The sequence below is a fragment of the Pezoporus wallicus genome, unplaced genomic scaffold, assembly GCF_028554395.1.
Source record: "Pezoporus wallicus isolate ANWC-B61680 ecotype Strahan unplaced genomic scaffold, APGP_CSIRO_Pwel_v1 contig_2871, whole genome shotgun sequence".
Lineage (NCBI taxonomy): Eukaryota > Metazoa > Chordata > Aves > Psittaciformes > Psittacidae > Pezoporus > Pezoporus wallicus.
The window spans coordinates 994,168-1,018,297 of record NW_026640775.1 but is presented as its reverse complement, the minus strand read 5'-3'; the positions used below and the strand labels follow the sequence as shown (position 1 = coordinate 1,018,297).

Sequence of the window (24,130 nt, the reverse complement as noted above, 5' to 3'; positions counted from 1 at the left end):
TAATCAGAGTGCAGTATGACAATTTACACAGACTAGAGAACCCCTACTGACACACATACAGCCTGGATAGATACCTGAAGGTTTGCCTTCTTGAGCCGGTCATTGATTATCTCTGTGTTGCCCTGTTCTTCTTCCAACTCCTCCTCCAGCTGAGCTATCCGGGCCTCCAGGCGTCTCTTTTCCTCCATGGCCAGTGCTCTATACAACACAGAATCATTAAAGCAGTGTTAGTGCCATTAATGCCTTGGAGAAAATCCACCATTTCTCATATCTTTAAATAAACTCAGTCTTTTGAGAGCAGAGGGGATACAGTGCATGCTGCAGATTATATAAAAATAACAGCCTGCAAAGTATTTTCTCAAACCAGCTCCTCCACCCTTAAAACAGGGAACATTACTCACCCTTTACCACTGTTGTTGGCAATCTCATCAGCCAGCTCATCCCTTTCTTGCTGGGCCTGGCGCTTGGCACGCTCAGCAGCTGCAAGCTCCTGGAATGAAAATGAGACGGTCAGTGATCCAATGGGAAGATACCAATTAATGCAGCATAGGAAAAAGTAGTTACTGGCAATGGGTGGTATGGTCTCCAGCTACATCCAGACCTAATTATAAGACATGGTCTGCTCCACACCCACCCCATGGCTTCCTTTCTTTTGCACTCTCCTATCACAGCTGTCAAGAAAGGGCCAAATTCTGCATTTTGAAGTGGACCTCCTATTTGAGCAGAGCGAAAAGTACAGGAGAAAGGAAACAACCACTGAAGCTTAGACTGCTATGCTTAGTTCTTGGCCAAAGAAAACCAACAAACCCTTTACTTGCATGCATATTCCATTACCTCCTGCAATTGGATCATCTCTGCTTCCATGCTCTTCAACTTCTTCTCATTTTCTTTGGCCTGGGCCAAGATCTCTTCTCTGGAAGTACGTGTGTCCTCCAGTTCCCGCATGTAATCCTTCATTTGTGCCTGAAAAAGGGAGAGCAAATGACGGATTTCAGAGCATCCACATTAACAGAGTGGGTTTGTTTGTCTTACAGGAAACATGAAGGGAAATGGAAACAGGGATTCATTAATCTTCAGCTACCACAAAGGCTGCTGTAAAAACAAAAGGAATAATCCTTTTCCCATTTCACAAGTAACAAGGAGAAGGAGTAATGAAAGCAAACAGCACTGCTTAAATTGCAAGGGAAAAAAACCTGTCAGATATAGGGAGGGGGGAAGGCAGTGTACAGGAAGCTTTCTAGTGAAGCAATACAATGGATGGTCTAGGGCAGATTTGGAATTTTTCCTAAGAACAGATCAGACAAATGCCTGTAGGAATTACAAAAGCATAGGAGAACTGTGGTGGGGCAGGAGAAGGCATAAGTGATACTTAGGCCCCTCTAGCTTTGCAGCTCCATAATCCTTTCCGAAAACACTGACATGAAGCAAGCACTACAGTGGACAGCTTGTCTCTCAGGGAATTAAACAGGCAGATCGGGGTTAGAAGGATATTTGAAATGCCAATAAATCTTTCCCTGTAAATTGCTACAAGGTTCTGCTGCTCTTCTGCCACTGATGCATGGCTCTCACAAGATGAAATCTTGTATCCCATTTCCCTGGGTAAGTGTTCTACAGTGACAGCTAAGACGGTTGCAGCATCTCACCTGCAGTTTGCGGAGCTGCTTGATGGCTTCTTCACGATTCTTGTTAGCAGTGTCTATATGGCTTTCCAAATCCTTCAGGTCCATCTCTAGCTTCTTCCTGGCAGCCACAGCAATGGAGCGCTGTTTCCGTTCATCTTCCAATTCCACCTCCATCTCCCGCACCTGTAGAAAGAAATACAGGCATCAGCATTTCGGCTCCTTGATTTCCTAATAGCCAGTTTTCATATCCCCCTTTCAAACTGTACATAAGGGCAAGCATGTGACTCGTTCTCCTTCTTCCTGGCAGGGGGATGGGGTTAACATTCCTCACTAATAAAGCCACACAGGTTCCTTTAATAGACAAAGGCTGTTTGAGCAATCATGCACACAAGGGGTGAAGTGCCTCACAGCTCTGCAGTGCTGCCTGGACAGTTACCATTAACAAGAACCTGAGGTTTGATGCTGTCTGTCTAACCATCTTTGGACACAAGTGTCTTTGGGCATGGAACACTTTCAGGATTTACAGAGCAATTCTTACTTGTCTAATCAGCTGTTTCTTCTTCTCTTCATTCTGTTCATCACGCCCCTGGAGGTCCCGGTCAAACTGTGCCTTCATGGCCTGTTGGTTCACTTCTAGCCGCAGTTTGGCATCCTCTGTGGCCTGCAGTTCATCTTCCAGCTCTTCCAGCTGTGTCTTCATCTCCTCCACCTGCTGCTCCAGGGCTCGCTTAGCCTTCTCCAGCTCATGGACCTACAGCACAGTACCACACGGGAGGTTTCCTCAGAGAGAGTCAGACAATTTCACCTATCCTAAGTGCAAAAAAGGCTAAGAACAACCATTCACATAAGGCAGAAACAAGAATGATGCATGTGGCCCTTGTAGTAGGGCAGAGGTATCCCTCAAAGTCAGCTGCTCGCATACCTGTGAGCTGCCAGTCGAAATCACAACTACCTATTAGTTCTGGTCATGCATGTGTGGTGGGGAGAAAGAAAAAAAGCATTTGTTAGCCCAGTCCTGACCTACTGCAGACCTACATCTACTGCAGTCTCCTACTGCTGGAGACTTCTGGCACTGACAGAATTCAGGAAAACATTTTCTGGCCTCTAATTCTTTTCTTTTTTTTTTTTAATTTATTTGCCTTTCTGCTTATCATAAACTTATTTTTTGTTTTGAAATACTGGGTTTACTGTCTTCCATTGCCTGGGTAATCTCTGTATTTTACAAATCAGACTCTTATCCTATCTTCATTTCTGCCACAACAGTTAATTAACAGCAGTTCAGTTTCCCACTACCTCAGTTTTCAACTACTTTGGGTCATTTCCAGATTCTTGCAATCCATCTTTCACACTTACTAATGCAATACACATTCACAAACTCACAATGTGTCCAGTATTCTTTACTACATTCATCTGTGCTAACACTAACATAAGCTTTTTGCAGTATTAAACAGTATCACCTGTGTGATATTTCCTGGCCAGACATTTTAACTTCATACTTACACTTTTCCCAACATCATCCTTTGAACTCATCAGATCTTCCATCTCTGCACGGAACTGCTTATTGATTCGTTCCAGCTCATCTTTCTGCTCTATGGCTTCTTCCAGGGCTCTGGCCAGGGAGAGGGCCTTAGTCTCCTTCTCACGGGCTTCTGCCTCAGCACGGTCCCGTTCTTCTGCATACTTGGCAGAGATGCTCTTCTCCTCTGCCAACAGCTACAAGAGCACAGTATCAGTATTCTGAGAAATGAATGACAATTTTCTAACAACGTAAACATGCACCTTTTCAGTAGCGTCTTAACAGTACTCTGCCACAGAAAGCAGGAACCAGCTTCCAAGAATGAAGCATGCCATCCCACCTTTTGTAACTGTGCTGATCCCAAATGAACAAACTTTCAATTCCCTAGGCCTCAAACCAAGTATTTCCAACTCTCTCTCAATGATCTGCAAACAAGGCTTCAAACTTGATCTTGGTCTTGATATAAAAGCTATGCCTTTGGGAAAGAAACATCACTAAGCTTCCTCTGGAAGCAACAGAATTAATTTAATTCTATGAAAGCTTATTTCTCCACTCTATATGCTATGCCTTAGCTTGGAAATAAATATGCATTCTCCAAGCAGCATTGCTTAGGTATTCTTAAAGCACAGCTGTTCAATAAGATGCACCTACTGAATGCCCAGTGACTGAAGTCATACCTGGTCAAACTTCTTCTGCTTCTTCTCAAGGTTGGAAACTATTTGCCGCTGATGATCCAGGTCCACAGCAAGGTCATCCAGCTCCTGCTGCAGGCGGGTCTTTGTTTTTTCCAGCTTGTCATACGCAGCTGTCTTCTCTTCATAACGCTGGCTCAAGCCCTCCAAGTCCTTCTGCAGCTTCTTCCTGGCTTCCTCTGCTGACTCAAGGCAGCCCAGACCATCATCCATCTTCTTCTTTGCATCTATTGCCTGGAAGCCAGAAAAGATCTCACATGAAGCCATACCACAGACAATGCTGTATGTAGTTTACTGGCATCAGAAGTTGAGCCTGCTCCGTTTTGAAGGTCCCACTCCCCCCTCAACTAATACCTGACTGAATTCCTAAAGGAATTGTTGGATACAAATCTACAAGTAATTTGTAGGATTATCATCAGAGACCTCGTCATTTCCTCTCTTGCCCAAATCAGCAGGATCACCTTTTCCCAGGAAAGGTTCTGTTACTTAAAGTTGATTCTCCATTTAGATTTTACTTCCCTATAGACGGATTGCACTTAAGCTTTCTTTCAAAAGACATTGGTTTATAGGATGCGGACTCTGTACCTGTTGCTGAAGCACAGCAATCTGTTTCTCCAGGTTTCTCTTAGCTTCCTCTTCTTCTTCCAGTTGCTCTTTGAAACTGTTCTTCTCATCCTCCATTTGCTTCAGCTTAGTGCTGAGGCTCAGTTTTAGGCGAGTCTCCTCCTGCAGCAGCTCCTAGGAAGCAAACACCCCAGTGGAATTCAGCACCGCTCCTTGGCCTTAAAGGCTCACAATGCTCACCCACTCTCTCCAGAATGAGTACTTTTGAAGTTGATTTTAAGTATGCAACTTATTTCACAGATAACACAACCAAAGACAGAATTTAAATAATTGTCTTCCAGCAAGTCCACGCAGAAACAAAATACTCTGAATGGTCCTATTCCCTCATACACTCTAATAATTAAAGTACATTAGTTCACCTCACAAGCCACCCACAGTCTTTTCTTGAGTCTTTTGAGCACTCAAACCATTAAACCCTTCCCAGACTGTATTCTGCTACATGGCTTTCTCATATTCAGGTATCAAAGAAAAGGGCAACAGGCTAAAATGATATAGCATGGCTAAAACCAAACTTAAGTAGATTTGAAAGACAGTGGTCATTTACCTACTTCGGGCACCAGCATCATCTTACTTTTGCAAATTGTAAGACATTTGGCTGCACTACACAGAGATGCCTTGGTTTCCAAAGCTCTCACCTGTGTATCCTGAAGCTGTGACTCCAAAGCAGAGAAGTCCTTTGCCAATTTGGCTGATTTGCTGTCAGACTGGTTCAAGAGACCTGTGACATTGTCCAACTCGACCTGAAGGAGAGATCAGAATATCAGTTAGTGAATACGTCTGCAAAAACAAAGCCAGGAACAGGTGAGCAGCTACAGGACGCAGAACTGAAAACTCAGGCACCTCATAACAGTAAGGCATGCATATATTCTCTCAGGGAAATGAATGCATCGTTTCCAGACTCCCAGGAATGAAGTATGAGAAGCTGAAAAAAGATTTTTACATGGGATCCCTTCTGTAGCAAAAGCCTTCTGGTTCTGGGTGATTTGGGCTTTTTAAGGCCTATATAAGACTTTAGACAGCCTGGCAAGAATTTTAAAAGCTTTCATTAAACTAACTCCCTCTTTTATACTCTGCTTCAGGACTATATCTAGAGTCTCAAAATTACATTAGCACATTCTAGAAGATAGCGCACACACCGGCAATGCTCAGCTTTTAATAACAGCCCTCCAAAAATGAGAAGGCAGAAGACAATGCTCTGTGTGACTCAAAGCGGTTTGCTGTTCACTTGAAGACAGGAGGAGAAACCCTAAATTTCTACATCAGCCTTGAGCCACACCTCATCACCATCAACTGCATTACAAAGCTTCAAGAAGCTGTCTTCCAAATGAGTTATACAATTGCTGGTCTGTTTATGCCGGTCTACATCCACAAGCAGCTGAATGTTTGCATAACTGGAAACTGTACTGTACAAACCGCTGTGTGCTGAAGGGAAGCAGACATGCTGATACTTTAAGGCTTACAAAACTCAAATGGCAACTAGTTACTTCAGCTTCTCAGAGCTGGTAAGAAGCATCAATCCACAAGTCCTGCCCTGGCAATGAGTTAAATAGCTTGCATAGCCCCTGGGAAGCAAACTATGGATTTCCTTTTTGTAGGAACTTTATCCTCAGCAGGAACAAGATTTTTGAACTAGCTGTGGGGAGCCACAACCCTACAATGCTTTCAGTCTAACCCTGGGCTCTATCAGAAGCTAAGGAAAACCCATGCCACTCACCTGCAATTTGTTAACCCTCTCAACCAGTTCAGTCTTCACTCTTTCGCCTTCCGTGAATTTCACCTGGAGTTCTTGGAGCTGAGCATCTACTTTTTTCCGCTTGTGCTCAGCATCCCCTTTGCCCTGCAGAAGGGCCTTCACCTCATTGGCCAGTTCAGTCCTCTCACTTTCCAGAGCCTGTTTTGCTTTTTCCAGATTTGCTTTCACCTGAAGAGGGAAAAAACACAGCGAAACCTCTCAGACTTTAGATATGGCAGGATCCTCCCACCAAGTACTTTTTCCCCTCTCCCCCGCCCGCCCCCGCAACAAGCAAGCTAATGTTTCATGTTTAGCAGCTAAATTGTAGGCTCTTACTCAGAAAAAACAGTTTAAGCAGCCTGTCCCTGATAAGCAGGAGACAATCTAACAAGCAGAGAAGACAACACAGGAGATAGTTTTCCATCATCAGATTCCAAATTAAGGCTGTACAAGTCAACAAGTGCAAGCTGTCAAAAGAACATCTTGGTTAAGCAGTATAACATGCCTGATTGGAACAAAGAATGAATGCAACTATTCAAAACAGCTTCATAGTGAAAAATAATCTACCAAGGGAAGAAGAGCACACATATCAGATGCCTAGTATCACAAACGCTTTATGTTCTTCTGCAGTTTTAAGACATGGTCATAGAGCAGCTGTCCTTTCAGGGAGATTGACTGCTTTGGTCTTGTGTTTTCTATTCCACATACCCGTTTGGTTTGTTCTAACTGCTCTGCCAGCTCTTCAATAGCTTGTGAATGTTTCTGCCTCATCTCTTGGATTTGAGCCTCATGTGTCTTTGCCTCATCTTCAAGGGTCTTCTTCAAAACTGTTACTTCTTGTTCTCTCTTTGACCTACAAAATTCACAAATTCCATTACTGAGAAAATCAAACAGAAGTGTATATCCACCAAAGCATGTCTAACGCAGAAAAATGCCAATGTCTGTTTAGCCCTACAAGCTACAAAGACACTTTTCAAAGTTAGAGCTTAGCAATGCACTGTTCTTAAGCAGAAGCTGGCAGCATTACCTTCAGCCTAAGTAGTAATAGCATGAAACAATGAATGTTTCAGGTCTATCGTTAACACTGTGGTTAGGGAGCAAATTAACATTCTTACATCAGGTGAGGTAAATGCAGCTTTGAGTACAGCTTGCACACTACCTCCTTCTATAGCCACTGAGGCTGCTAACCAAACTACTCCAATAAAGGCAAAGACTTGCTTTGGTAAGAGACTGGATGCTCCAGCATTTATTAAAAAAGTCAAAAAAAGACAACAGCTACATCGTGGAGTTACCTGAGCTCTTGCTGAGCAGCTGTAGAATCTAGCGTGTCTTCTAGCTCCGTTTTCAATGCTTCCAGCTCTTCTCCCAGATCCCGCTTCTGTTTTTCAGCTTTGTTCCTGAATGCTCTCTCTGACTCCAGATCTTCCTGCAGCTCAGTGATCTGGGATTCAAGTTCCCTGATCTTTTTCAGGGCCATGTTCTTCTGAGCTGCCTCTTCTTCCACCCTGTGTTCAACATAGGGTTCTGGTCAGAGCCAGATTTAAACTGTAGGTAAATTAAAATCACCTAACCTATTAAGAATAATCAATAAAGAAAGCTGCCACAGGCCAGCTCTACAATATTACATTCAAACTTTGATGCATGTGTCACTACGGATTCTATTTCCCAATATCTGAGAGAGCACAATCACTTACCTTAAAGAAGGGGACACAGAGAGACAACAGAAGAAAGCAGAAGGGAAAGCACTGTTTTGCACTGGAAACTGGACACTTTACTGAACAGATGAATATAGCAACTACCAGTGAGAGAGTCTGTTGCCACTACTTTTTAATCCCCTCTGAAATCTTACAGTTCCAATGAAACATTAAAGTCATAGCCGTGCTCTGCACAGAGAATGTGGCAGTGAGCAGCAGCCAAAGAACTCCGATGCTGAGAACATGTGGATCCTAACAGTCCAGGGGCTGAAATGCAACTACCACAGATTCTGTTTAGCTCCTATTCCAGAGGGAGACAAGACAAGAAATACTTCCCAACTTGGTGGACCCTGAACCCTGCAGGTCAGGTTCTCACCTAGCTAAGGCTGCCTGCAGCTCCTCTTCTTTCTTGGCCAGCTGCATTTTGAGTTCTGCAATCTGAGCCTGCAGCTCAGCAATCTGGTCATGCAGATCACTGGAGTCCCCTTCAAGCTTTCGACGAGTCTTTTCCAATTCTTGCCTTTGCTTTTCCTCACGTCGCAGACGTTCTGAAGAAGATGGGGACACATTAAGTTTTGCAGATGATACATACCCAAAGAATGTTGTATGAGCAGAGAAAGTAAAGCCATTTAATCAATAGTTTCTTTCCTAATAATACAACTGTCCTGACTATAGCTGGAGTGCATTATTTTGTCAGGACCTACACATGCAACTGCCCCCATATTTTGCCCTCAAAACATACCTGCATGACTTCCCCTCACCTTACAGCCAAACCCTCTTGCCCTCTTTTCCTATACTAAACAATGCCAGCAGAATGCTAGTCTCTCCCAACACCCACACCACACAGGCATAAGCACTCATTAAGTGACACTGACCACAAGGTCTGCTCTGCCTTTACAGAAACTAAACAGGCTGGCTCCTGCTGTGTTAACCTGGGAGGTCTCCAGGTGAAGTAACTCTAGCTTCAACTCTGAAAAGCTCGTGCAAACAGGATATCAGAAACAGCACTAACCCTGACAGATTGATGCTGCTGCTGGAAGTAGAAAAGTGGTTACACTTCCACAGCAGGAAAAGAAAGAGAACCAGCCTCTCTTCTCCATTGGCCTGCTGCTTTAGAGAGGATTTTTATTTAGATCAAGGGCTCAGCTGACAAGGCACATAACCTTCAGCCAGTCACTGAACAGCTCCACCAAACCAATCAATAGCATACACACTATAGAGTAACTTTTAACCCCTCAGAACCTGGGGAGGACTAAAACTCCAGAAATCAAAATCAAGTTCAACAAATTTTAACAAGAAACCACCTAAAATTAAGAAGTAAACAGGCAAGTTCTGTGCAGAATCTGCCTTAAAAACAAACAAACAAGAAACACCTCCACACAAAATAGCCCTGAACAAAACCAAAATCACCTTCAAGGTCTGTGATCATGGCCTCATGTTTATTCTTGAGTTTGGCTAAGCTCTTAGATTTCTCCTCTTCCTCTGTCAGGTTCGTTGTAAATTCAGACATCCTGTCTTCCAACAGTTTCTTTTCCTGCAGAATAGAGAAGACAGTGTCAAAGCAGTTGCTGCAATTACAGGACATTTTTCCACAATTGACTGTGCTTAAATATGTCAATGTCATGAGTGCCTACTACTCCTGTAGTAGGAACTTGGAACAAAAGAAATCCTTTCAGGATTACAGATAGCATTCAAATCAATGGCTACTTAAAAATTTGTATTGGAAGCCTTTTCAAATCTGAAAGGGAAGTCTAATCATGGAATAACTCGATATTGTTTGGCATAATGATGTATCAGAAAACTTTTGTTCATGGATCGTTATTCAGTCATGGCTATTTAAATATCATATACTACTGACTTGTAAAGAATATAGGCAGGCAGTTAATTTCAGGTCACAGTTGTCATAGACATGACTGAACTCATTTGAACATTTCCCCACAATATGGGAAAGGTCAGCCTTTGGTGGGTAGCTCCACAAGAAACACCCGTACGTCTTTGGCCTGTGTAATAAGCTTCAGGAATCTTACCTTAGCCAATTTGAGATTCTGATCTTCCAGAACCATCACATCTTCTTCCAGTTTCTTCAATTTGGCCTCTGTCGTCACTTTTTCCAGCTGCAACTTCTGCCTGGCGCTTTCCTCTTCTTCAAGCTGTTCCTCCAGTTCCTTCACAACATCCACAGAAAAGCAAGGCATCTGTCAGTGCTCCTTACCAACCGATGTAATAGCACAGTAGCAATCCTAGAACTTGGAAGTTTTCTTTACCCTTCCTCTAGGTATTAAGGTACCTCAAGGTACTTTCCAGAATTAACATCTGTTGTGGCTTGATGCAACATATCCTGTCCTAAAAAACAACTTTTCTAGCAAAACAAACAATACTTTTTTGCAAAGAAGAACGCACCATTCTAAAACACCTTGCTTAAGCTTACTTGTCTATTTGACAAGTGGCCACCATCTTCAAGAATGGAAAAGCTCATTCCAGATGACTGGCTGAACGCCTCAGGCTCAGGACCAGAATCACTATGTTGTATTCCACAGGTAGATTTTTCTATGCTTTATTTTATATTCTCTCTCTCCTGTTTCCCTCCAAGCTGAAACAACAGAGCAGCTCTGACCCTTACTATACTCTTTACTGACAAGAGTCAGTATTCCTAAGGCATTACCTGGATATTCTGTTGCATTTTCTTCTTTTCAGCCTGCAGATGTTGACACCGTTCTTCCTCTTCCTCCACTCTTGCTTCCAGGTCATGACATATCTCCTCCAGTTCTTGTTTCTTGGCTGTCAGGCGGGCTCTTATCTCCTCAGCTTCAGCACAGAGTTCAGTTTCTGCCTGCAATTGTTCCTGCAGCTGCATCTTCTCTGCCATTAGCTACATCAGACACAAAGCCAGAAATGAGACAAGCTCCAATTTACCAAAGCACTTAGTGATGTGTGTTATGTGCTCCTGTGTTCCACAGTTAGTCTTAATCATTGCAGCAGTCTCCTGCTGCTAATCAAAAACTAAATATCAAAACACAGTTTAAGTGTTTGCTCTCCTTTACAAATGAGAACACAGCAACCACATATTATATCAGCCTTAATAAACTTCTCAAGACCATATCCATTTGAAAAAAGGAGATTGTCTAGTTTTTCCCCTGCAAAAGTAACACAAATAATTATCAGCCCAGAACAACAATCCTGCTGCCACCTTCTGTGTTCCAAATGAAAAGGATTCCATTAACAGTGAGATTGAATTCAACTAGCTTGCTATAATACCCAGCCGAAGAGGACTTAATGTAATGGCTATAGAAGGGCAGTAAGTGGTCACTACACAAAATGACCTGCTAGAGAAACTGAGCTGGAAAGAAGGGCAAAGGAAATTGAACAAGATGGCAGCCAAGTCATATATTTCAACAAGCAGGAATCCTGCAGCTTGTCCATCAGACCAATAAAGCAAGGGGTGCTCTCAAGCAGTTGGCCAGGTAGAGGAGAATAACTTTTACACATGAGATTTGCAAACTCACCTGGGCCTGAAAGGTCTCCATCTCACTCAGCCTATTTTCTGCAGCCAGCTGCTTCTCCTTGACCTTTATTAGCTCTTCTTCCTTGGCCATCATCTCCTCTTCCTGTCTGCTTACTTGCAGAAGGGGCTTCACCTGAAAGGGAAACCAAAGGAATGAGACATGTATAAGGAACAAGGAAAACATGAAGAAACACTCTTGTACTTGATAAGCACTGAATAAAACTTATGTAGAAAGTGTTATATACTCTGCCAATAACACAATTTCTGCCTGCCCGACTTTTTCTCCAGGATGGGATGCATCAGGAAAGGGTTACGGCAATTCCAGGTCCTCAGGAGCTAAGTAGTAATAGCAGGAGAATAAAAAAAGTTGCCATAGAGTGGGGAAATTCACAGGTGGGTCAATGTCACCTGTCTGGACTTTTCTAAGGCCTTTGACATGGTCCCATAACATCCTTCTCCCTAAATTGGAGAGATATGAATTTAATAGATGGATTGTTCAGTGTATGAGGAATTGGCTGGATAGTCGCATCCAGAGGGTAGTGGTCAACAAATCAATGTCCAGATATAAATGGGTGCAAGTGATGTTACCTTAGAAGTCATTTCATAGGAAAGAGAAAAGTTTAAACTCTGTTCTCAACTCTCATTTAGCTAAAAAGCAAGAAATCCCATACATTTAGAAAAAAGACCATCTCTTCATGTATTCATTGTCTTTATAAAGGTAAATTATATACAAGCCTAACAGCAAGATCAGACCTCAGTGCTTTTCTTTTGCTTTTACAATGGAAAAACAGATGGCAAGCCGTCCCTGTATTATCAGTTTTTGTCTAGCTAAACTGACTAGCCATGGAGCAAGTGACTTTTTGAAGTGCCATACTACCAAAGCAAGTGAACCTCTTACTCTTCTTAGGCATAAAGCATCAAAAGATGACTTCTGCTTTTCCACAACATTATGTGGATATAGTCTTGAACTTGGTTTATGCAGATATACTGCATAGCTATAAAATACGCTATGATATTCTGTGCCTAAATGAACCAAGGCGTAGTTGCAAGCCGGCCCAACTGCAGAAAAGTGTTTTTTGGTTCTCTGGTTCAACCCCAGAAGCTGAAACTGAAACCAAATTGTCAAAATTGCAAAGGGAAAAATGTTACCTTGGTGAACAACCTCCACCACTGCCAGTTCCGCAGCTTCAAATAGGCAGCACAGTTTCTCTGAAGCACTTTCATGGCTGTCAACTGCTGCTGGCGCTTGGCAAAGGCTCTGCAAAGCAAGCGGAGGTCAGACAAAGGAACTTACAGCAGCATGCAGCTCTCTCCACCAAGCCCTTTCTTAGATGCTGCTACTTTTCTACTTTAGAAGGCTCCCTCCTAAAAAAAAGGAGCAAGACTTCCAGTGAACTTCCTCCATCAATTTTTTTTCTGCTCTGTTATGAGCACTTTTCCTTTCCTTTATCCAATTTCCTATTTAATAAAGTTTTTCCCTAATGTCTAATCCAAAAAACCTCACTATTTTCACTTCAAAAATGGGAGATCTGAAACAGAGGTGTGTTCTGCCAATCTGGCAGACATTAGTTTTGTTTTTAGAACTGAATCATTTGCAGTCCTACTTAATATCTTCAGAGAAATCCTATACCTCCTGGATCAGTACTATACTAATACCTTTTCATTTTCACATTTGCAGTTTGCAGCACTGTCAAAAATTTTGCCTGCTGCACAGTATTCCTGTAGAGAGAAATAGACTTTATTGCTCTGGTAGTATGTGGGATAGCAACACATGGAGTTTCTTGCAGGTGCCAGAAGTCCAGCATTAGAGAGACCAGAAAGCCCTAAAACACCACCATCTCTAATATACAACAAATAAATCGTGGCTTTTCTGGCAAAAAAGAATATAATTTCTAGACAGATTCTTTTGAAGAAACACTTGTAACCGAGTGGGAGAAATATATGTTTCTATGTGTACTTTATGTACACATGTTTACATGCATTTATATATGCTCTTTACAAAAGATGATCCTTACTTTCTTGCCAAGTAGCCTCTGCAGCATGCTTGGAAGCCAATAATGACATCTGTGATCTTCAGGTCTCTCTCTTCTTCCAGATGAGCAAGGACTCCAGCTCTGAAGAACACTTTACTCTGTCCAATTCGGTAGAGGTTGGAATCCAGCTCCAATGCTTTGATCTAAAGTGAGAGAGGGAAGAATTCATGCCCTGCAAAGACTGCTTCATATGAAACATGACAAAACATATTTCTGTCTCATGGCTTTAAGATATCCCTTCCCTACAATAAGCACTCAGGCCAACCAAAGTTACTAGTTTCCAATACAGTTCTGCCCCAATAAGAGGAGTTAGATCTCAGCCAAGCACAGCATGAAACGGAGGTAACCAGAGAGAAAATATGACAGAAAGCATTGTTTAATACAACACCACATCAAGTATTCAGAACTATAAGGATGCTGTGAGGAACATATGCCTAGTCCAAAAAGCCCTTTCCTTTCTGAAAGTAAACACATATGTCGATCCTTCCTATTTATTTCTTCCCACTCCTAATCTTTATCAGAAAAACGCACTCCAACTGACTTCCTCATCCTTTAAAGGATTTGCTGTCAACACTTACACTAGTGTAAGGGGAATAAGGTACATCCCTTTAAGACAGAAAAAAGGGAATCAATTACAGCCAAATTCAATTCAGTCTCCCCTAGTCTTCAAGCTACAGAGCCAAAACTTTCCCTTAGAAGCAGGCAATTCTGAATAAACTAACTGGAGCCTTCACTGAAAGCATTTGTCATCAGCAGACCATTACCAAAAGTTTGTTGAAGCTCATACTTTAACCATGTGCTACAGATAACATTAATGCTTCTGCACATTTTGATTCCATGAATACTGCTGGCAACTCAAAGTGCATGCATCTGTGGAAAGATCCTCTTTGCCTAGGACTATCGAACTCCATGCTAGCCAAAAGCATCCATCTGTGAATCCAAGAGAAAGGTTTTTGTACCCTCAGACCAAATGTTTCACTTCAGAATTTTGGTCTGCAACTATAAGATGCATTTTTAACATGTACAACTCAGATTTCCAAACCACACCCCAAAATATATTCAAGTAGAGTTTCTGGGGTGTCTTACCATCAGCACGCAAGCTTGCTTTCCATCCATGAATCCTTTTGGAATTGCATTTGGAGTTAGGATTTCATATCTGAAAAGGAGAAAGCATTAGACTACTCACACAAGTATATCTGAAAACAACAACAAACAAAACCTAAAAATCAGTAAAGCATTCCTATGCCATTTTGAATTTGACAATTTACAGTCTTATTAGAAGAAAAAAAATTGTATCTCTAGACAACAGAGTACAAAGCAGCAGTCTTGGATGGGCTCCCTCTGTGCCTCACCTTAACTACACGCTTACTAGAGAAGCCAAAGGTGGTTTGGGGAGGCTTTGTGCCAGGAAATACCAATGGCCAGATGTGTTGCCTTTGAAAAGAGTGGCAATCCTACCGCAATAAAATACTTCAATTTTTGCAATTTGCAAAGGTAAAGACTGCTTCAGACTCTTTTCTAGGCCTTACCTTTGTCTGAACTCCTGGAACACAACTCTGTTGGGGAAACCTTGACGACAAATACGGATCCCCTCCAGCACTCCATTACAGCGAAGCTGGTCAAGGACCAAGTGGGGATCTAGTTTTCCAGCCTGGTGACGAAAAGGCATATTTTATTAACACCACGAAGCTTGTACAAAAGGGGTTTATCCCTTGCCTCTTCCTCTTTTTTTGTAAAGCAGCCAGTTCTCCCTTTTCCAGTTAGAAGCATTTGAAAGCTTTTATGCCAGCTTAAAAAGAACCAAAAGATCAGTCTCCAAGATTTTGGGAAGTATACAGTTATTTAAGAGGACCTTAAAGAGATATTTTGAGGAAACAAAACTTTTTTTAACTCTCTTTCAAAACCTGACAAAAGATAGCAAACCCAGCTACATACGCCAGGAAGTTATTGTTGAAACTGTTTTTACCTTTTTTTCATGGTTGGGGATAATACAGCGGACGAAGTTAGGGTTGGTGTTCCTCAAGGTAGCCATCAGTTTAGCCAGTTGCTCCTTATAGAGCTGTCCCACTGTTCGGAACATACCCTTCCTGGTTTTAAAGGCCCCTGGCAGTGCTGTATCTGACATACCAGCTACCTGATCCAGCCCAACAATACGGTCAACTAAAGAGAGCACAAGAGGGAGAATTAAAATTCTGCCACAAGCAAAAGAAGCTTTGGAACATACATAGAACATCTGGGTAGAACAGGAAAAATGAAAGGAGCTGCAGGATCCTTTTTGCTTCATCTCTACACAGATGTTGACTCCTGTACAGATTTGTGCAGGGATAGGAGCAGGAAGGAAAAAAAAGGCAACAGCTCACTACAGGAAGTATGATGGAGTCAAACTTACTCCCAGACATATTCTACTGCTGCTCTGGAAGAGCAATCTAGGAGTGAGTTTCAAAGGCTTCTTCTTGCTCAGGTTACAATGAAAAATAACAAACCAAGAGTTCTAGCTGTTGGCCCAGCAGAGTCTGTTAACTAGAGTCTACAGCTAGTTAACTCTGACCCAGAAGAGGCCACAGTTAGAGAGAAAGCCCAGCTTCACTCTCGCATTACAGGCAGAGCTGCCATGACTGGTGATCAGAAGAAGCAAGTCTACTTGTAAACTGAGCAAACATGGTAAAAGGCAAGACACAAACCAAACCTCAAGATACCACTGTCCGAGTTATTTCTGGAGTACAAGTATTCTATGACAGAGACATATACAATATTACTAGGAGAAAGTCAGAACTCCCTGCCCCAACAGTTTCTCCACTATGCCACAGTGACATCCAATCACTGATGAAGCTATCACCTTGATGGATGGACTCCACAGATCTTTTTTTCAATAGAAGCCAATTAAATCTGAGAGTAGCAGGGGCAAGAAGAAACTAAATCATTACTTTTTCACATTGCTCTGCTACATGGAGGCAAAGGTACACCCAACCAACGAAAACCAACTGCAGCACTGTAAGTTTGCACACTCCTGGTCATCTTTATTAAGGGTTTTCAAGCTACTGCTTCACTTTATCTTTAGCGGCTGGCTGATGCCTAAACTCAGGCTCCCAATCCTCACTTCAGAAAATATATCAACTTGTGCTCAAATGGCTTCTGATTAAAAAAAGAAAAAACTGCTAAGAGAAACCCCTACAAAAGAAGAAACGAGAAAGGATGCTCTGATTTATACCTAATATCAGTTCTAGAGCAGCTGTTAGAATAGGGTCAAGGTTGCCCTACCAGAAAAAGGAGGTTATGTTACTAGGTGACATCACAGAGAAATCCACAGAAGAGTGTCCCAGATTACAGCTGGAACAATCCTCTTAAAAATCTTGAGCCCTGCAGTCTACATCAAGATAGCAAAGAGGACAGTCACTTGCAACAGAAGATTCAGGTAAGAACAATAAACGAAAACTTATAAGCTGTGATTCAGCTGCCATTTCAAGTCCAAAAGGAGCCACACAAAGCAAAGGCCTTGTTAGGCACAACTTGCTGACAGCCATTTTTCATGCAGTACAAGTTCCTTTGCCAAACTAAGTTTGCTGATAAACTATCAGCAGCCGAAATCAAATCCCAATACTAGAATAAACTGGATCTCAGTTTAAACCTAGTCACAGAAATCATCCTTCCAAATCTTGCAAGAAATACAGCCTTACTAGCTCTGCATTCAAACAGCTGACAGATATTTGCTTTTAGCTGTTAGAGCAACTTTCAGCACCTGAGCATGTCCATATTTTATTTGTATCCACTTGCAAGGTGAGTTTTACCTTTGTTTTAAAGTCCGTGAGGAGCTACCAGCACAAAGCAGAGGAAATGAACAAGAAAGACAAGCAGGTATGACAGAGGGACAAAGAGAAGTTAACGGAAGCATTTCTTGCATGGCTCTAGGATGCATTACACATGACACAACAGCTGGGTTTCTCAGTCACCTGGTTCTAGATGAAGAATAGGAAAGTGTTGATAGAAATAGGCTCTCTGAACGTTCTGCATCTCTGCAACAGACAGAGACGTCAAAGAAAACCTACCACAGAAAGTGACAGCAACAGTAAGACTCAAAAACAGATAAACTCAGAGAAGATAAAAGTAAAATACTGAACAGCACTGCGGAAAGAATACACTAGCTGCAGGACTGAAAACATAGATTCAACCTCAGATCTTGCATTTGACCGTTGCAGCTATGCAAGCTGCTGGGACATAATGGTATATTCATATTTTATCCTGGCATTCTTGGTTTCGAGAAATAATTGCTATATATGCAGCAAGCTTAGCATAAATTGATGCAGAGAACCTTTAATGAGATACCATGATCTAAGCAAAGGATGTTCCAGATGATGCTCATCTTGGTGGCTTAGTCTTCAGGAAAAAAGCAACACAGCTCACCACAGACTTTTGATGATCAAACAAACTCTCCCACATAAAACAAGAGAAAAACCCCAACGAGATTAAGTTTAATTACATACCATCTTTCCACAGCTCAGACACAAACTTATCCGATGACTGGTGGAGAAGAGTAGCAATGTTATCATTCAGTGGATCCATGTTCTTCATCAGCCATTCATCTGCTTTATAATCCACCTGGAGAAGATAAATACGTCAAGAAACTGGGGGGGGGGGGGGGGGGGTATTTTCTGCAGCTCAAGATGCGCTGAGGTCCTGCAAAGTCTATAAAAGTAGCACTGAGGTTGCACAATCAACAACAGATCACCTGATCATTCTTGGATTTGCTATCCAAGCAAGCATACCTACAAATTTCAAACCCTAACAAACAGCTGCATGTTCTGTTTTGTCAGTAAAGAGATTTGCAATGCTAGTTTGCTCCACCCAGAGTGTGACACAAGAAGCCAACCGCATCATCATTTTTGGTGATGAAGTCTGATGCAAGGCTTCTGAAAAGTACTTCCAATCTCACTAAGCCACAGAGAGCAAATTTAAACTGGTGTCAGTTTGACATCATGAACTATTCTTATATAACTTGCAGGCAAACCTCCTAAGGCACTTCAAGGTCCGCAACAAATGGAACAACTTTGTTAAATCTTCCACTGGTTTCCCCTAGGCAGCTATTTTGGTAAGCAGCCATTCCTAAGTGGTGGTTATGCATTAGGAAATACAGCAGACATTTAAATGTTCATATTTTAGCTCTGAATTCTTTACCTTGCCAGCATAATGTATGATACAGAAGTCAGCTTTGTCTTTCAACTGTTTTGGCTTCTGAAATTTGGGGTGGGTGCCTTGTTCTTGTACAACTTTTTCCACAAAGCTTTTGTCTGTTGCTTTTGGGAACCAGCACTCTTCATCCAGCAGGGCCAGGATACCAGGAGGCCCAGCCTTAAAGAAGGGAAACATCAAAACATTATTAAATACATGACTATACCAATAATTAGACATTTAGATGACTAGAGGAAATAAAACGATACCTAAGCCCCCATTACATTCACCTGTTGTTTGGTATCAGCTCTACTAGCTCTACCCTAATAAATTGTTAATAATTCTTCAAAATCCACACCTGAATTTTTCACATTTTTATGAGAATATCTCTTCCACGGCACTTATCTAGGCTGGTTTACTTGGAAAAAAATCTTTTTAATAGAAGGAACAGTATCACACTGTTTGCCAGATATTAAGGTGTCTAAATACAGAAGAATGTCAAAGAACATTTCCCAAACTAGTACTTACATCTACTATGAAATTCATAGTTTTCCGAGTTTCATTAGGGCAGGATGAAAGCAAGAGATAGTCACAGCTTCCCATCACACGTAAGTAAGAAAGATGTACACAAATGAAGACAATTTTGTGAGAGGAAAACGTGTCTCACTAGATACATTTTCATGCCATATTACCTACAGAACTGATACTAACAGATTTATCGGTGACACACCTCAAGGCAAAGAGGAAGCTGTTCGCTTCCACTTCTAAGCGTACCACAATGTCAGTAGAAGATTACAAAAGCTAGAAAGCTAGTTTCCAGTCTACAGGTAGAGGTTATGTCCTCAATGGCAAAATAAGTGCAGCCATTTCCTGCTGCTTGATGGCAGAACAACAAGCTTACCGGCTTCTCTATGAGGTCAATGCAGGGCTGCAGATCCAGGCCAAAGTCAATGAAATTCCACTCTATACCCTCCCTCTGGTACTCCTCTTGCTCCAGAATGAACATGGTGTGGTTAAAGAGCTGCTGCAACTTTTCATTGGTGTAGTTAATGCACAACTGCTCAAAGGAGTTCAGCTGATGAAGAAAAAGGTAGAAAGATGTTTGAACAGTTGCTTTTGAAGACACACCTACTATTCTCTTAGCAGGAAAAATCACACCTATAGTTCAGGAATTTAAGCTAGTGTTCTCTGTGGGGTGGACAGACCAATGTCAATAAACCCACTTGCTTATGAACTGCCTTTCCAGTCACGTGCCACTGCATCACTGCTGCAATCCCTAGGGAAGTTCATGCGCTCTGTTCCTCAGACTTTGCAAAGAATGTTTAGTTACAAACAGCAGAACAATTACTGCAGCTACTTCACTTGGGAACAGAAAAGACTCCAGTTTTCTCACAAACTCTGAGCTGGCAAGTACTCTTCATAGGAAGAGGAAGCAACAGAAGCCTGAAGACAAATTCCTAGAAGCATGTGGACTGGAAAGTCCCTTTTTAATCCTCATATGTAAAATCAGATGAAGAAAAATGAGGGGAATTTCTTTATCTTCAGATTTCTTCAAACTGTAAGGACAAGGTTAATAAATGACAGCACATCTTCATGTCAGACCACACTAAATATAATGCAGCTGCTAGAGTGGTCCACTTCTTCCATGTTTCAGTAATTCCTATAAATGTATTTCCATTCCCCTCCTTTTCTTGAGATCCAGCAACTATGAGACCAACCATGATCAGAGGGGGAATGAAAAGAATAAAGTTATTAATGAATTTGAAAACTAAGGCACAGAAAAGTTGATTTTCTTTTTTAAATTGGTCCAATTCATTTTGCAGCTGCACATGAGCTAGATCCAGTGTAATAGGTTGATAGGAGTTGCCTAGCTGGGATAATGACAGGACAGTTCTTTTCTGATGGCATCTTGTTGTTGCTTCAGACTAAGCGTAATGCAAAGGCACATTCTGTTAAGTATTTCATAGACGATTTTCCTAACAGCTCACTGCCACCTACAGGGGGAGCTCCCACTTCCCCTCTTTTCCATCTCTCCTTCAACTTTCCCTTTAGCTTTTCTTCACCTACATTTATCTTGCATCAGTTTTTATGCTCAGAGTCCCCTTTGCAGACTGATTCAACTATAAAACACCCTAAGAAGCATTTTTCACAGAGGTAAAGAGGTGATTAGTACAAGTGGTTGCAGCCAGGAGCGGAAGAGGAGAGAAGGACCAAGTTCACTCCTTTTCTGCATCAGGAAGTTCCTGTTAAATCCATTTAGCTGTATGTGAAACCACACTCTGATCCTCGATTTTCAGGCTTCTTTTCAGAAAGGAGCATACATAGGTCAGAATTTATGCTGGATCTGATTTGGTATATACGCTGCCTTTGCCTTTTCCCAAAACTCATTTCTAATAATTTTTAATGACAGTAATAGGTTTCAGTGGGTCACCCCTTACATGTTTCAGGACAGACTAATGTGACATAAAATTTTAAGTTCAGTGATGACATTTTAAAGGACTTCTTTTGTAGGTTAACAAACTTTTAAGCTGTGAGCTATAAAGAATCGAGAACACCTGGAACTGTGAAATTAAAGTACTTCTAATACACATACCAAAAAGGATGTAAGCATCAGAATACACAGTAACGAGGTAATGTTTTTTGCAGAATACATAAAATACTATAGAATGAGCACTTATTAAGTTAGCTGACAATTCCCTTAGCAGAGATTTCTAGGAACAGAATTGGAATATATACCCTATCCAAAACCAAACTCTTCTTTTCCAGTTTAAAAGTCACTTTCCTTCAGCAGTCTTTGCTCCATGGTAAACTGTACCAAGTATAAGGACCTGACATCTCCTTACCTCGAAGATCTCAAAGCCAGCAATGTCAAGGATTCCAATGAAGGATGCACCCTGGCGCTTGGTCTTATCCAATGCCTTGTTGATCCGCATAACCAGCCACCGGAACATACGTTCATAAGTGGCTTTAGCCAGCGCTTCAATGGCAAAGTCAGCCTAAACAGAAAAAAGTCAAAAATCAGGAGTTATATATCCAAAGAAAGGCACAAGTTACACTGTTTTGGCATCTAATGGCCCAGCAGTAGGCCGATATTTTCTCTCCATCAAACTCACTGAAAAAGCTTAATTTCAGATGTTATTCCCAATGAAAAGCTGATGGCACAGTGACACCCCATAAGGAAGAGCGAAGAATTTGTCTTACTTAATTAGTGTGTGAAAGCCAAATTTCAGGATCCTGCCTGTTGGAGAAACCAATGCCTGGCATTCAAGAAAGAAAAGTTATGACCACTCACCTCCAAAAACTATAGTAACACAGCAAGTTTAATAGGCCCAAAGAAAAGCATTTAAATTCTTTTGTAACTTGGGATTTCTGAAGCCAAATGCCTCCCTCTCATGCCAATACCCTTCCTGTGATGACACAGAAATACTATGTGTAGTAAGAAATCAAGTATCAGAATTGAAAGGCAGCATGGAAAAGCAGTCTGTGATTATTACCAGACTTTGTCCTCTTCCTAAACCCTTCCATGTTATGTGGACATGTTTATTTACATTGAGAGTAAGAACATGCTCATAAAGAAGCCATGCAGTGAGTAAGCACAGGGGCTTTCCTCCCTTCAGGAGGCCACTAGCTCCTAGGTCAGGATTTGTTTTGAGCACATCCTGATTTAAGAGTGTTACAAAACTTACAGTCAATTTGAAGGGTGAGCAGCAAATTCTTCCACCCTGGTAGCTGACCTACTCAGAAGTGCCATACAGAATGTACAATACAGAAGTGGTGCTTTCTGTATTACAGCAATTTGATAATGTCACCTTTGCATACAGCACTGAAGGAACACTCCCTTGGGACAGATTTCTATCTTCATACAAATAAAGTGAGCAAATACTAGAAACAATATGTTTGCTACATTATTCAAGTGTGGTAGCCATACCTTGCAGTCATAAAGATGGTTATTAAAAGCTACAGAAACCTCTAATATATTTGTTAGCTTTGTAGTGGCAAGATTAAAGACTAAAGTACATGTTCACTTTAAGAGCATGCATACCTGCTCTTTGGTCTGAGCTTTCTGGACATAATCTCGCCCAACTTTGATGCGAGGAGTCAGGATACCTCTAGTGAAATCCGTCACATTGATACCCAAAAGGTGAGACACTTTCTGAGCAGCTAAAGATGGTCAAAGGAAACAACAAAAAGATGAATATGCTTTCCTTTTTCTCACAGAATGCAAGAGAAAAAGAAAAACATTCCTGCAACTGCCTGCCCAAGAGGTTTTAAACACCCTCCCCCAAAAAGAAGTTAAATGAAGAACAGGCTGATGAGACAAAAAAAAAAAAAAGGTATCTTCAAAAAAAAAAACCAACAACCAAACCCTTGCAACCTATACTACAGGTTGAGATTCTCCTGAAGCCACGAGAGTAAATTTGAAATGTTACTCTCATACCATTAAGTTATAACACAGAAGCTTTACAAAGTTCATAGCCTAAAATCAATTTAAAGCTATGTCAAGTAATAGATTCCTTAAGCTAACAGTTCTGTTTTTATGTACTGATTAGTCTTTGAGGCAACTCTGTATTTCATATTCAAGATCCAAAACCAAAACAGTTCACTCTCCTCCCCAAAATGCCACTTAGAGCATATTTTCCATAATAATAGCCAAAAATATAAAAAATATATACTACCAGCCTCTTATATTTCTGCAGCATGTCTATAATAAAGGTATAAGTCTTCCTTCTATTATGTGAAACATGGTACTACTTACACATGCAACAATAGACAGTGCTATTAAAATATGTACATGTACTTTACACCCACCACAAAACTATCCATCTTACTCTTACAGCTACAAGTCTAACTACCAAGTCAGCAAAGAACATTCCTTAAAGTCTGATAATATAGGTTTGTAGGAGCAATTACTCCTAGATTGGCTAAACACACACACACTATATATTCCAATAAAGTAATTCTTTTCATCTGGTCATCACAAGTACTTCCTGCCTAGCCCTTTCACAAGAACAGTGCCACATTCTTGCCCATGGGTGGCTGCAAACACACGCCTGGCAAAACAGTGTGCACTTGTGTGAAGGAGCACGGCAGCTCCTTTAACAAATAATTCACTTTACAGAAAAAAAGGACTCCAGCATTCCCTACATACTGCAGTACATTCTCTTACTTGAAATAACTTCCTGTAGGGGTTTTTCTGCATTTTCCTTTGTGGATGGAGAGGAGATTGGTTACCTGTGTTGTCTGGCATAGAGGCTTGGTCTGTATTACGCTCCTTCTTGAAGACTATGTTGCCAAGTTGAAGAACACCAGAGATAACCTTCAGCAGACCTTTTAAAATAATAATAATAGCTTAGTGGAAGACATTACCAAAAGCCCTGATATGACCCACTTGTTTTTCCTGACATGATTAAGAGGCCCTTCTCAACATCCCAAAGACTGTTCTGGGAAAAAGCATCAGAGGAATTACCTTATATGACTCTCATTCAGGACACAGGACACACCCTATCTACCCTATGCAAGACTACACAGCCTGGAGATTTAGCTACTCTCAA

The 24,130-nt window shown here is 41.5% G+C and overlaps 1 protein-coding gene across 1 annotated transcript in view; it reads right to left on the bottom strand.

Annotated features, from left to right (window-relative positions):
* MYH9 (myosin heavy chain 9) overlaps positions 1-24,130 on the bottom strand; it is a 73,902-nt gene that overhangs the window by 3,961 nt on the left and 45,811 nt on the right. The window contains exons 10-37 of the mRNA XM_057420492.1: positions 23,811-23,906; positions 22,621-22,739; positions 21,422-21,574; positions 19,480-19,653; positions 18,585-18,758; positions 17,894-18,008; positions 15,382-15,575; positions 14,945-15,066; positions 14,502-14,571; positions 13,398-13,558; positions 12,532-12,640; positions 11,384-11,515; positions 10,543-10,749; positions 9,908-10,045; positions 9,291-9,414; positions 8,257-8,428; positions 7,479-7,691; positions 6,895-7,039; positions 6,169-6,375; positions 5,090-5,194; positions 4,416-4,568; positions 3,816-4,064; positions 3,123-3,335; positions 2,161-2,373; positions 1,644-1,805; positions 835-963; positions 402-490; positions 75-198 (exon numbers count right to left, since the gene is read on the bottom strand). Coding sequence (XP_057276475.1) covers positions 75-198; positions 402-490; positions 835-963; positions 1,644-1,805; positions 2,161-2,373; positions 3,123-3,335; positions 3,816-4,064; positions 4,416-4,568; positions 5,090-5,194; positions 6,169-6,375; positions 6,895-7,039; positions 7,479-7,691; positions 8,257-8,428; positions 9,291-9,414; positions 9,908-10,045; positions 10,543-10,749; positions 11,384-11,515; positions 12,532-12,640; positions 13,398-13,558; positions 14,502-14,571; positions 14,945-15,066; positions 15,382-15,575; positions 17,894-18,008; positions 18,585-18,758; positions 19,480-19,653; positions 21,422-21,574; positions 22,621-22,739; positions 23,811-23,906 — 4,262 coding nt within the window. The remainder of the gene's footprint in view (positions 1-74; positions 199-401; positions 491-834; positions 964-1,643; positions 1,806-2,160; positions 2,374-3,122; positions 3,336-3,815; positions 4,065-4,415; positions 4,569-5,089; positions 5,195-6,168; positions 6,376-6,894; positions 7,040-7,478; positions 7,692-8,256; positions 8,429-9,290; positions 9,415-9,907; positions 10,046-10,542; positions 10,750-11,383; positions 11,516-12,531; positions 12,641-13,397; positions 13,559-14,501; positions 14,572-14,944; positions 15,067-15,381; positions 15,576-17,893; positions 18,009-18,584; positions 18,759-19,479; positions 19,654-21,421; positions 21,575-22,620; positions 22,740-23,810; positions 23,907-24,130) is intronic.